General features: G+C 26.2%; 1 protein-coding gene across 1 annotated transcript; it reads left to right on the plus strand.

The window, feature by feature from the left end:
- The first annotated feature begins 8,958 nt into the window (after window positions 1-8,958).
- LOC139883478 (proline-rich receptor-like protein kinase PERK15) lies at window positions 8,959-13,913 on the plus strand. The gene is made up of 7 exons (XM_071867657.1): window positions 8,959-9,885; window positions 10,279-10,821; window positions 11,173-11,259; window positions 11,372-11,442; window positions 11,521-11,597; window positions 11,689-11,836; window positions 13,285-13,913. Exons 1-7 carry the CDS (start codon window positions 9,084-9,086, stop codon window positions 13,744-13,746), a joined length of 2,190 nt encoding a protein of 729 aa, XP_071723758.1. The 5' UTR covers window positions 8,959-9,083; the 3' UTR covers window positions 13,747-13,913.

The following is a 13,913-nucleotide window of genomic DNA, read 5'->3' on the forward strand; positions in this document are numbered from 1 at the left end:
AACAATAATAAACATACTAATACTATTACTAATAAAACAAATAATATTAGTAAAAATACTATAACTGAAAATACTAATATTAAAAATACTATTAATATTAATAAAAATTCTAATAATATTATTAATACTAATAAAAATACCAACAATCGTAATAATACTAATGCTAATAACACTAATAATAATAGTAATAATACTAATGATATTACTATAAATCTTAATAATAATAATAAACATACTAATACTACTACTAATAAAACAAGTAATATTAGTAAAAATACTATAACTAAAAATACTAATATTAATACTAATAAATATACTAATCCTAATAAAACTATTAAAAATACTAACACTAATAATATTAATCAAAATACTATTAATATTATTAACAATACTAATTAAAATACTAATAAAATTACAATAAAATACTAGTAATAGAAATAATAGTACGAATAATACTACTAGTTTTACTACTAGTAATAATAATAATAATAATAATAATAATAATAATAATAATAATAATAATAATAATAATAATAATAATAATAATAACAATTACAACAACAAGAACAATAATTGTAAAAATACCATCAATACTAATAACATTAACTAAAATACAACAAATACTAATAATAATACTAATTAAAATACCAATAATACTAACAATACCTAATACTAACAATACAAAATAATAATAATAATAATAATAATTATTATTATTATAATAATAATAATAATAATAATAATAATAATAATAATAATTATTATTATTATTATTATTATTATTATTATAATAATAGTAACAATAACATTACTAACAATACTAACAAATTACTATGAATACTAATAATAATATGAATAAAGAATACTACATATAATATTATAAATACTAATAAATATATGAATAATACTAATAAAAATACCATTAAACTAACAATACTAATAATATTGATAAAAATATCAATAGTACTAAGATACTAATATAATTGTTAATTATAATATTTAAATTCTAAATAATAATAATAATAATAATAATAATATAATAATAATAATAATAATAATAACAATGATAATAAATATGATAAAAATACTAAGAAAACTATTAATACTAATAATAATACCCAAAATACTAATAATAATAATATTTTTTGAAAGGAAAAAATATCAATAAAATTACTAATAATACAAATCAAAGTATCAATATTACTAATAATAAAATAATAGTAATTATACTAACAAGACCAATAATACTATAATAGTAATAAATACACTAATAATTTTAATAAAAATATCAATAATAATAACAATACTAATATTAATTATGAAAAATACAAATAAAATTACGAATAATACCAATAAAAATACTATAAATACTACTAATAGTAAGAACTAAGGATACTAATAATAACTTATAAATTTCTATTGATACCAATAAAAATCCTAATAATAATATTTATAATAATAACAATAAAATTAATTAAAATACGAATGATAGTAATAATACTAATAAAAATATTTATAATACAAATAAAAATCCAATAATTACTAATAATACTAATAAAAATAATATTATTAATACTATTTTAACTTATTATAATACTAATAATAATAATAATAACACTAATAATACTAATAAAACTACCAATAATACTAATAATAGTAATTATAACAGTATGAATTCTAAGAAAAATATTAATAATACTAATATTACTAATATAAATACTATACGTACTAATAACACCAAAATAAAATCTAATAATATTTATAATAATAATTAAAAATATTAATAATACTTAAAATACTAGTAATACAAGTAATTAATATACCTACAAAACTAATACTAATAAAATCATATATAAAGCTAATAATATTAATAGTAATATTTGTAAAAATACTAATAATACTTAAAATACTAGTAATAATACTAATAAAAAAATACTAATAATACAAATAATATACTATAAATAATAATAATACTAATAAAAATACTAATGATACTTATAAAAATTATATAAATATTAATAATAATACTAATAAAATTAATAAAAATACTAGTAATACTAAAATATTATCAATAATACTTACAGTACTAACAAAAGTACTATAATATTACTAATAATACTAATAATTGCACTTTAATTTTATTACTCAATAAGGTTCTAAACTTTATAATGTATAATTTTGTGTCACACATTTAAATGGGTATGTATAGGAAGTCCTGGTATCTATTGTAGGGTGCCGCGAAAGATCATTATATACCGCAGAAGTAGATAGAATAAGAAATTTGGTAGAGATCCAAAGTCTTTTTTGATCACATACGTCAACTAAATGTGTGTGTGTGCGCGTATATATATATATATATATATATATATATATATGTGAGTCACTTAATCTAGCAAAGAGTGCATTCGGGGATAGTGAAGCAAAAAGCAATTGAAAGCATGCAAGAAGGGGATTATTAGTATATTAATTAGTATATCATTACTAGTATATTAAGTACTATTAATATTTTAATAATATTATTTTAAGTATTATTCGAACTTATTTTAGTGTAACTAGTACTTATAGTATTTATATTAGTAATATTAGTATTATTAATATTTTCATAGAACTCATAATCTTATAATTAGTATTATTATTAGTATTATTGGTATTTTTATTAGCATTATTAGTGTTATTATTATCATTATTATTATTATTAGTATTATAATAAGTTTTATTAGTATTAATAATATTATTTTTATTAGTATTATTAGTAATTATTGGATTTTTATTTGTATTATAAATATTTTTATTAGTATTATTATTATCATTCGTATTTTTTATTAATATTATTAGTATTTTTATAATTAATATTATTATTATTATTAGGATTTTATTTGTATTAATAGAAATTTTGATGTTATTTTTAGTATCCTTAGTATTTTAACAATTAGTAGTATTTATAGTATTTTTATTGGTATTATTCGTAATTTTATTTGTGTTTTTAAGAATTAATATTAGTATTGTTATTATTGTTGATATTTTTATTAAAATTATTAGTATATTTATTACTATTATAGTATTATTCCTATAGTTAGTATAATTACTATTATTGTATTATTAGTATTATTGGTATTTTGATTTGCATTATTAGTATTTTTATTTATATTTTTTTCCTTTCGAAAAAAATATTATTATTCTTAGTATTTTGGGTATTATTATTAGTATTAATAGTTTTCTTAATATTTTTATCATATTTATTATTATTATTATTATTATTATTATTATTATTATTATTATTATTATTATTATTATTATTATTATTATTATTATTATTACTACTACTTAGAATTTATTAGTATTCTTAGTACTATTGATATTTTTATCAATATTATCAGTATTGTTAGTTTTATTGGTATTTTTATTAGTATTATTCTTATATTTATTAGTATTTATAATATTATATGTAGTATCCTTTATTCGTATTATATGTAGTATTCTTATATTATTATTATTATTATTACTAGCGGTATTATTTGTATTAACAGTAGTATTATTACCATGGGTAGTATTATTGGTATTTATATTACTATTTTTTTTTTGTGTTATTAATAATATTTATATTATTTTGTTGAGTATGAAATCTATTTATTAGTATTACTAGTATTCTAATTAGTATTAATTGTATTATTAGTATTATAGGCATTTTATTAGTATTATTATTGTTTTTAATATTATTAATTTTATTTTTTATTAATATTATTAGTATTACTAGTAGTATTATTAGAATTAACATTAGTATTATTGTTATTTTATTAGTATTTTTAGTATTATTATTAATATTTATTGCATTTTAATTAATATTATTAGTATTAATAGTATATTAAATTAGTATTAATTGTATTATATGTATAATTGGAATTTTCTTTAGTGTTATTACTATTTATAGAACTATGATTAGTAATGTTAATAATATTATTAACAGTAGTGGTTTCATTAGTATTATTATTACTATTAATTCTATTTTTATTAGTACTTTTATTAATATTATTTGTAGTATTTTTATTTTTATTAGTATTATTTATAGTATTTGTATATTTATTATTGTTGATATTTAATAGTATTTATATTAATATATAGTATTATTAGTATTTTCATTGTATTATTTAGCTAAAATCTTTATAATTAATTTTTGGTACTTTGATTTGTATTATCATTCGTATTAATAGTATACTTGAATTAGTAATATTAGTATTCATATTATTTTGTTTGTATTATTAGTATTGTTACTAGTATTTTTATTTTTATTATTATTATTATTATTATTATTATTATTTTTATTATTATTATTATTATTATTATTATTATTATTATTATTATTGATAATATAATTAGTATTACAAGTAATATTATTTTTATTACTAGCAGTATTATCTATATTAACAATAGTATTATTACTACTAGTAGTATTTTATATTATTATTATTAGTTTTTTAGTATTATTAATAATATTTATATTATTTGTTGAGTTCGAAATCTATTATTATTAGTATTTTTATTGGTATTATATTAGTATATTTAGTTATAGTATATTATTATAATTATTATATTAATTTTTGTATTTGATTACTATTATTAACATTATTTTAGTATATTTTTAATGTATTATTATTATTAATCATATTATTTTCTTAGTATTATTAGTAACGTTATTACTTCTTAGTATTAGTAGTATTACTAGCAGTATTATTTGTATTAACAACAGTTTTATTACTATTAGTAGTATTATAGGTATTTATATTACTATTATTAGTTTTTAGTATTAATAATAACATTTATATTTTTTTTATTACTTTGAAGTGGTATTTTAATTAGTATTAAAAGTATTAATAGTATTTTAATAGTATTTCAAATTAGTATTATTTGTAATATTGGTATTTTTATTATAATTATTATTATTATCAATAGAATATTTATAAGTATTATTATTAGTATTATTAGCATTAGTAGTTTCATTAGTATTATTATTAATATTATTAGTACTTTTCTCACTATTATTAGTGTTATAAATAGAAGTATATTTTTGATAGTATTAATCTTTATATTCATATTGTTTTTGTATGTATTATTAGTAATGTTATCAATATTGTTATTAGTATGATTATTTGTATTAGTATAATTAGTATTACTAATAGTATTATTAGTGGTACGAGTAGTATTATTGGTATTTTTATTACTATTATTAGTTTTTATGTAATATTATTATTAATATTTACAGTAGTTTAATTAGTATTATACGTATTATACGTATTATTAGTATTAATAGTATTTTAAATTAGTATTAATTGTATTAAATGTATTATTGGCATTTTTATTAGTGTTATTATTATCTTTAGAATATTTATTAGTATTTTTATTAGTATTATTAGCATTAGTAGTTTCATTAGTAGTTTCATTAGTATTATCTTTAGTATTATTTGTAATTTTATTAGTATTATTAGTACATTTATTAATATTATTGGTAGTATTTGCATTTTTATTAAAATTATTTATTGTATTTGTATTATTATTGATATTTATTAGAATTTATATTTATATATAGTATTATTAGTATTTTTATTACTATTAGTAATTTGTTATGAGTATTGAAAGTATTATTATGAGTACTCATGAAATTTTTATTTGTATTATTAGTATTGTTAATCAAGGTTGCAGAAATCGGTTCTCGGGGAGTTCTCGGCAGGGTCTCCAAAACGAGAACTCGAAGAACTCGGGGAGTTATCGGCGGTTGACTTTCATTGACTTTTGAGATTTTACCGAGTTTTTTCGAGATTTGACCGATTTTACAGAGATTTGACCGATTTTTTCGAGATTTGACCGATTTTTGGTCGTTGATCAATTTTTTAGCCGATTCCAAAACGAGTTCTCGGCAGGGGGGTCAAACCGATTTCTCCCCGAGAAATCGTCCGAGTTTTCCGATTTTTGCAACACTGTTGTTAATAGTTTCACTATTATTCTTTATATATTAATTAGTATTATTAGTATTCATATTACTTTCCTTTGCATTATTATTATTGTTATTAGTATTGTTATTATTATTATTATTATTTTTATTATTATAATTATATTATTAGTATTATTATTACTAGTAATAATACTAATTAATATATTAGAAAACTTGGATTCAGTCTCAAGAAGTATTGGTTTATTTAATGTGTGTTTACAACAAAAGATATATAATTTTATGACATTTTAGGTTGTTATGTCACTCATATTATACATATAAAGATGAATTTAAATGTTTATGTTGTTTGCCTTTGTAAATTTTCAATTAAAACTCTCGTGTGATAAATTATAACAACGCTCGATATATGTATTGTAATTATAAACTACCGAAACAATGTTTAGTATATTTTGCAGATTCATCTATTGTTGTAAATAATTTTCCCGCCACAATGCTTGAGTCATTTATAATACTGAAACATTGTCTAAGATATTGAGCAAAATCATATCCGCAGCAATGCGGAGGTATAATAAAACTAGTTAACTTTTATTGTTGTTTATTATATAGGGAGTAATTATTTTTAACATAATATCTTTAAAATATCTCATTAGAGCACAGGGAGTCGACTGCGTTTTTTTACCGTCGACGAAATCAGACGTCGGGGACGGTGGCACTGCCGACTCCGTCCCGGTCTTTTTCTGGCCTTTTATTATTGTTATTGTGTTTGATTTTTTGAAATATATCCGTTATTCAAGGGCTATTTTTCAATTTAATATATATTATATTTTTTAAATAATCAATATTTCATATTTCATCTATATAGACACAAACATTTTACATAAACACATACATTTTATGCACAAACACAACACATTATTCTCTCAAACAAATACATCTTCAAATTTATTTATCTATTCCATACATATTCATACTTTTAATCAATATAATGTCTTCGTCATCTTTGTCGACTCACGAAGACTATACGATGCAAGTGCTCGATATAATAGACAATGAAGAAATGGAAAGAGAAAATGAGGCGGAAGTTCATTCACACGTCGCTACATAGAACATGAGCATGAAGAAACACATCTACGTCTTATTACCGACTATTTTGTTGAAGATTGCAAATACACCGACGATAATTTCAAAAAGAGGTTTCGGATGAAACGACACTTTCTTATTAGAATTATGGAAGATATTATCCACTACTCGAAACAACCGCTACCTGAATATTTTAGGTATTTTCATTTAAGAGTTGATGTACACAGCGAGTTGAGTATTAGCCCATGCTTAAAATAACTTCCGCTCCACGTTAATTGGCATACAGTGATACACCCGATCTTTTTAACGAGACTTGCAAATGTCGGAGCAAACATAGTATGAATCGCTTATGAACTTCACAAAGTGTATTATTGATTTATATAACGGTGATTATATGGAAGAGCCTTCCAAGGATGATATGTTACGATTGTATGAGGCTCATAAAGAAATTCATGGTTTTACAGGAATGCTCGGCAGCATAGATTGTATGCATTGATCATGTATAAAATGTCCCGTTGCATGGAAAGGTCAATTTACTCGAGGCGATCACAGAGTTCCAACTATTATGCTTGAAGCCGTAGGCTCATATGATAATTGGATTTGGCATGCTTTCTTTGAGGTGGCGGGTTCGAATAACGATTTTAATGTGTTGAACGCTAGTAATCTCTTCAACTCAATGCTTAATGAAGAAATGGAAGACATCCCCTTTACTGCAAATGGTGTTGAGTACCAAAGAGGATATAATCTTGCCGACGGAATTTACCCGTGTGTGCATTATTTGTTAAGGCATTTTTAAGTTCAAATGATGAAAAACATACTTACTTTTCAAAGAAGAAGCAAGTAGGTGCACACAAAAATATTGAGAGAACTTTTGGTATTTTACAAAGGGCGTTGACATATACTACAACAACCGGCAAGGACTTACAACATCAATGTTATGAAATGGGTTATGTATACGTGCATTATCTTACACAATTTAATTGTTGAAGATAATGGTTATAACATTTCCGAAAATGTTTGGGTTTATGAACCCGTTGCTAATATGCAAACAACTTGGATCGAGAGGTGTGAAACATACATAAGAAGGATGAAAGAATTACGCGACAGAGTTATGCATGAAGGCCTACGATCGGATTTGGTTGAACATCTTTGGGGTAATCGTGAAATGTAGTCGTCGACGTAGTTTTTAATTATCATGTTTGTTTTTTTAAGTATTGTCTTTTTTGAACTATTGTATTTTTTAAGCATTGTAATTCTTTATTAACTATTGTAATTTTTTTTAATGGAGTATTGTATTTTTAAGTAAATAATTAATTTATTTTTATTATTTAAATAAACTAAATATTAAATTAATAAGAATTATACACTGAACGAATTCCTCTATTTTGACTTCAGTGTTAAATTTCAGTATCTTGGAACACAGTTCGGTGTCTTGACTCTTTGTGCTCTTACTAGTAAAGTGATAGTGATTCGCAACACAAAATACAATAAAATACTGAAATGGTACCGTTTTACTACGGGAGGTGATCCTCACACAATGATCATCTATACTTAATTTACTATTATACCCCTAATTATATTATACTTAAAATAATAATAATAATAATAATATTTAGAATAATAATATAAATTCAACTCCTTATATTAATTTAGAAATATAACTGTAAATTTATAAAATAAAAGTGTATATAGATTGGTATGTATGTATCACATCTCTTTTACTAGGTTATATTAACAAATAAGATAAGATAAATAACGTTTTTTTTTTTTGTACATACGACTATACGTGAATATAACGCAGTCTACTAAAACTAAAACAAAAACAGAAAAGTTAGAATAAAAAAATGTAACATGCGTGGCCCCACCGTGTAGTGCATACTCGCATAAAACTGTGCATCTTTATTCAGACCATAATTCTCCGTTTCCTTAATCTGTTTAATTCTTTCCTTCTTTCTTCCAATTAAGCGTCTTCCGCGCCGTAAATATCGCCGGAAAAAAACACTTACCCAATCAACGCCGGTGACCACCCCGGCAATAACTCTAAAAACAAATCCCCATTATGTCGTCTCCACCACCAGCCACTTCACCATCACCACCCACTAACTCCACTGCACCACCACCAGCTACCACTGCCCCACCACCCGCCGCTACTGCCCCACCACCCGCCGCTACTGCCCCACCACCATCCGTCCCCGCAGCCCCGCCACCATCTGTTCCCGCCTCTCCGCCACCATCTGTTCCCGCCTCTCCACCACCATCTATCCCCGCAGCCCCACCACCAGCTATCCCCGCACCACCACCACCATCATCCACCCCTGCAACTCCGCCGCCAACCGCAACCCCAACGCCACCGACCGCTGTCACCCCAGTTTCATCTCCGCCTCCACCCGCCACTCTACCGCCATCCAATTCTCCTCCGGCGCCACCCACCACTCCACCACCATCCAATTCCCCTCCGACGCCACCCACCACTCAACCACCATCCAATTCCCCTCCGGCGCCACCCACTACCACCAATCCACCACCTTCAACCCCCACTCCAACCACACCATCGCCACCTAGGTCTACCCCTTCCAAGCCTCCACCATCACCACCGCCTCCAAGAAACAGTCCACCGTCTCCGCCATCACCTCCCGGACAAACCCCTGTTTCACCATCTCCGCCTCCTCCCAAAAATGTCTCTTTATCCCCTCCGGCGTCTAATAATTCATCCAGTGTATCAACAGGAGCTGTTGTAGGGATCGCAATCGGTGGTGTTTTGATACTTGCAATTATTAGTCTTATATTTATTTGCTGTAAAAAGAAGAAAAGAAGCCATGATCATGCTGATTATTATGTTCCTCCACCCCCTCCACCTAAAGGTATACTACCCTCCTAATTACCATTAAAAAAGTTAACATTTTTTTCCATTTAATATCTCAAGCAACCAAATAAGGACTTCAATTATGATATGATTATGATCCTTGATCAATCAAGAATGTAATTAGTCTAGAATCTTAAATTATTTTATTCACAAGATTATGTTGGGGTTCTTATTTTATTTAATTGGATATGGTTATGACTCAACTTAGCTTATGTTATTGAAGTTGTGAAAGTAGGTTACCCCCTTTTCACACAAGAATTTTTACTTGCAGGTTGACAAAAATGTAGTAAGTCTTTTAAATATAATTGTAAATTGTAAATGATAAAGTAATTAAGTTGTATTACATGTAGGTGTCATTAGGAAGTGAAAATAACATTACTTTGTGGTGTAGTTGATTACGGTGGGGGGCAACAACAATGGCAGCATAATGCCCCACCTCCAGGTGATCATGTTGTTATGATGCCGCCACTAAAACCTCCACCAATGGGAACACGACCACCACCTTCTCCAGCTAGATCACTATCACAACAACCTCATATATTCAACAGTGGTGGTTCAGGATCAAATTACTCAGGTGGTTCAAGTTCACTTCCGCCACCTACTCCCGGTTTATCACTTGGGTTCTCAAAAAGTAAGTTTACTTATGAAGAACTAGCCATGGCTACAGATGGGTTCTCAGAGGCTAACCTTCTTGGTCAAGGTGGGTTTGGATACGTGCATAAAGGGGTGCTTCCAAATGGGTTGGAAGTGGCTGTTAAACAATTGAAAGTTGGAAGTGGACAAGGCGAACGTGAGTTTCAAGCGGAAGTTGAGATCATTAGTCGTGTTCATCATAAACATCTTGTTTCGTTGGTTGGATATTGCATTAGCGGAGATCAAAGAATGCTTGTTTATGAATTTGTTCCTAACAACACTATGGAGTTCCATTTACATGGTATGTTCTATTATTCAAAATTATTACTACCTACGTCTCAAAATAACTCACTTTTGAAAGTCTTCATTTTTCAACTTTGACTTTAATTTTTTCTGTTTGTCTTATATAATATTACTCGAAAGTTATTTCAATGAAAAACACATTTAAAACTCAATCCATTCATTTAAATTTCATCAAATAATATGTAGCACATACAAAATATTTAAAGTCAAAGGTGGAAAACAAAGACTTCAAAAGTCGAAATGGGACACTTTTGTTTGGATGGAGGGAGTATGAGAATTGAGCTTTATTTTGTTAACAATTTAAAATTATAGATGTAAACTGTCATTAAGTGTGCATATGACGTTTTAGGGAAGAATCGCCCTGTGATGGAGTTTGCAACACGAATGCGTATTGCTCTTGGATCGGCAAAAGGGTTGGCTTATCTTCATGAGGACTGTAAGTTCACTTTTTGTTAATACTCATCGTGTAAATTTTTTGACATAATGGTAAAAGGTTGACATATTGGTAAAAAGTAACATTAATTTTACAACACGACGTCTGTTTGCAGGCCATCCCAAGATCATTCATCGTGATATCAAGGCTGCTAACATTCTTATCGATTTTAACTTTGAAGTAAAGGTAAGATCTTTTGTAGTTATCTAATTTCCGTTTTTTGTCGTGCATGAGTTGCATTTTAAGGTGGACATATGTTGTCAGGTTGCTGATTTTGGGCTAGCCAAAATCACTTCTGATCTTGCTACTCATGTCTCAACTCGTGTGATGGGAACTTTCGGGTATGCCTGTTTTCTTGATAAATACGTTTTTCTGTCAAACTTTATCATATTATTACTTACTTATTTTTTTATATGAATTCAATTTGTATAGTTATCTAGCACCAGAGTATGCGTCTTCAGGCAAACTGTCCGAGAAATCTGATGTTTTTTCGTATGGAGTTATGCTCTTAGAATTGATAACTGGACGCAAACCTGTTGATTCGGCTAATACTTATATGGATGATAGTTTAGTCGATTGGGTAAGTAAAAACTCAATTTTAGAATATTTGGATTTGCATTTGGAACTGAATATTTTGTTATTTAATATCATTATAATATGATCAGTTTTAGTAATATGGTTAACAAACTAGTGAAATGACCTGTGAAATCACGGGTTTGTTTAAACGAAACAATTTAAAGATATATTTTAGGTATTAAGTGAACGTAAATGCTAAAGTCATTTAGTTTAATGACCCGTGAAACCACAGATTCCGACTAAGAAATTTGTCGTTGTTTAACATATTGATATACTTAGTGAGAATAAATTAACTACATTTATTTTTCTTATCATAAAATTATATCATTATTATATTGAGACATGTATTTCGCATACATATGTAACGTAATTAATCCCGTAAAGAGAACTCATATTTGGATAATAATATAATAATAATAAAAAGTTTGCGCTAAAATTGAGTATGAATATTTTTAAAAATAATTATTAGTAATACCAAATGTCGCTTTGATTTTATTAAAACTAAATACAATTATTATATGAAGGTTGTACAATATGCTTCAAAGTTTGTATATGTGTTCATGGAGCGTTTGTAAAATATTGTACAATTTATTTTAAAGTTTGTACATATGGTCCATTTAAAGTTTGTAATATATAAATAGATTTAATTTAATTATAAAAATAATTATATTTATGACATCACCTACATGCCCTCACAATTTTTCTTTTTTATTTTTAATTTTTTCTATGGAAGAAAAAAGGGTAATTATTACATCATTATTTTAGGATTTTAATAGAACTTATAGACTCTGCTTCTTTTAATCTGATTATTTAGTGGTCAAATACTTATTTCCTATCTTTCACAACCTAAGTTAAGATACTATATTTTCTCCGGTTCACTAACTATGGTCATTTCTACATTAAAATTACAGTGTACCGTTTGTTTTCACGCAAACATTTTTACTGCAAAATGTTTGTATAAAAACAAACAGTCTTCACTATTCAGCATACCAACCTTTGGGCTACATCACCTACATCTTAAAAACAGACAAATTATTTATTACATCATTATTTTAGGATTTTAATAGAACTTATAGACTCTGCTTCTTTTAATCTGATTATTTAGTGGTCAAATACTTATTTTCTATCTTTCACAACCTAAGTTAAGATACTATATTTTCTCCGGTTCGCTAACTATGGTCATTTCTACATTAAAATTACAGTGTACTGTTTGTTTTCATGCAAACATTTTTACTGCAAACTGTTCGTATAAAAACAAACAGTCTTCACTATTCAGCATACCAACCTTTGGGCTACATCACCTACATCTTAAAAACAGACAAAAACATCTTAAAAAACAACACCTCTTAATACAAACAGAAACTCATTAAAACACTATTATCTGCTGCCCATTATATTATATGACAAGTTAATTTATCGAAATCTTATATGTATGAAATGATGAAATTGCAGGCAAGGCCATTGTTAACCCGGGCTCTAGAAGATGGAAACTTTGACGCTCTTGTCGACTCACGATTACAACGAAACTACAACCATAACGAAATGGCTAGAATGGTGTCATGTGCAGCCGTATGTGTTCGCCACTCAGCTCGTCGCAGGCCCAAAATGAGCCAGGTGGTTCGAGCCTTAGAAGGTGACGTATCACTAGCTGATCTTGATGAAGGTATTAAACCTGGACACAGTTCAGTGTACAATGGGAGCTCAGATTACGACACAGCTCAGTATAATGAAGACATGATCAAGTTCAGGAAAATGGCTTTTGGCACACAAGAGTACGCTAGCAGTGAATACAGCCGACCCACGAGTGAATACGGGTTGAACCCGTCGGGTTCAAGTAGTGAAGGGCGGAATACACGAGAAATGGAAATGGGCAAGTTGAGCAAAGACAGCCGCGGTTACAGCGATGGGTTTTGATTTTTTGACAAGAATTGTACAAAAGTTTATGCTAATTTTTTATTTTTGATTTTTTACTTGTATTTAATTTAATTTGATTAGGTCTTTTTTCTAAAAGTCCTTTTTGAAACTTTATTAGATGAATATAAATGATGTATACAATAATAACAATCTTCGATTTAGAAGGA

The sequence above is a fragment of the Rutidosis leptorrhynchoides genome, chromosome 1, assembly GCF_046630445.1.
Source record: "Rutidosis leptorrhynchoides isolate AG116_Rl617_1_P2 chromosome 1, CSIRO_AGI_Rlap_v1, whole genome shotgun sequence".
Lineage (NCBI taxonomy): Eukaryota > Viridiplantae > Streptophyta > Magnoliopsida > Asterales > Asteraceae > Rutidosis > Rutidosis leptorrhynchoides.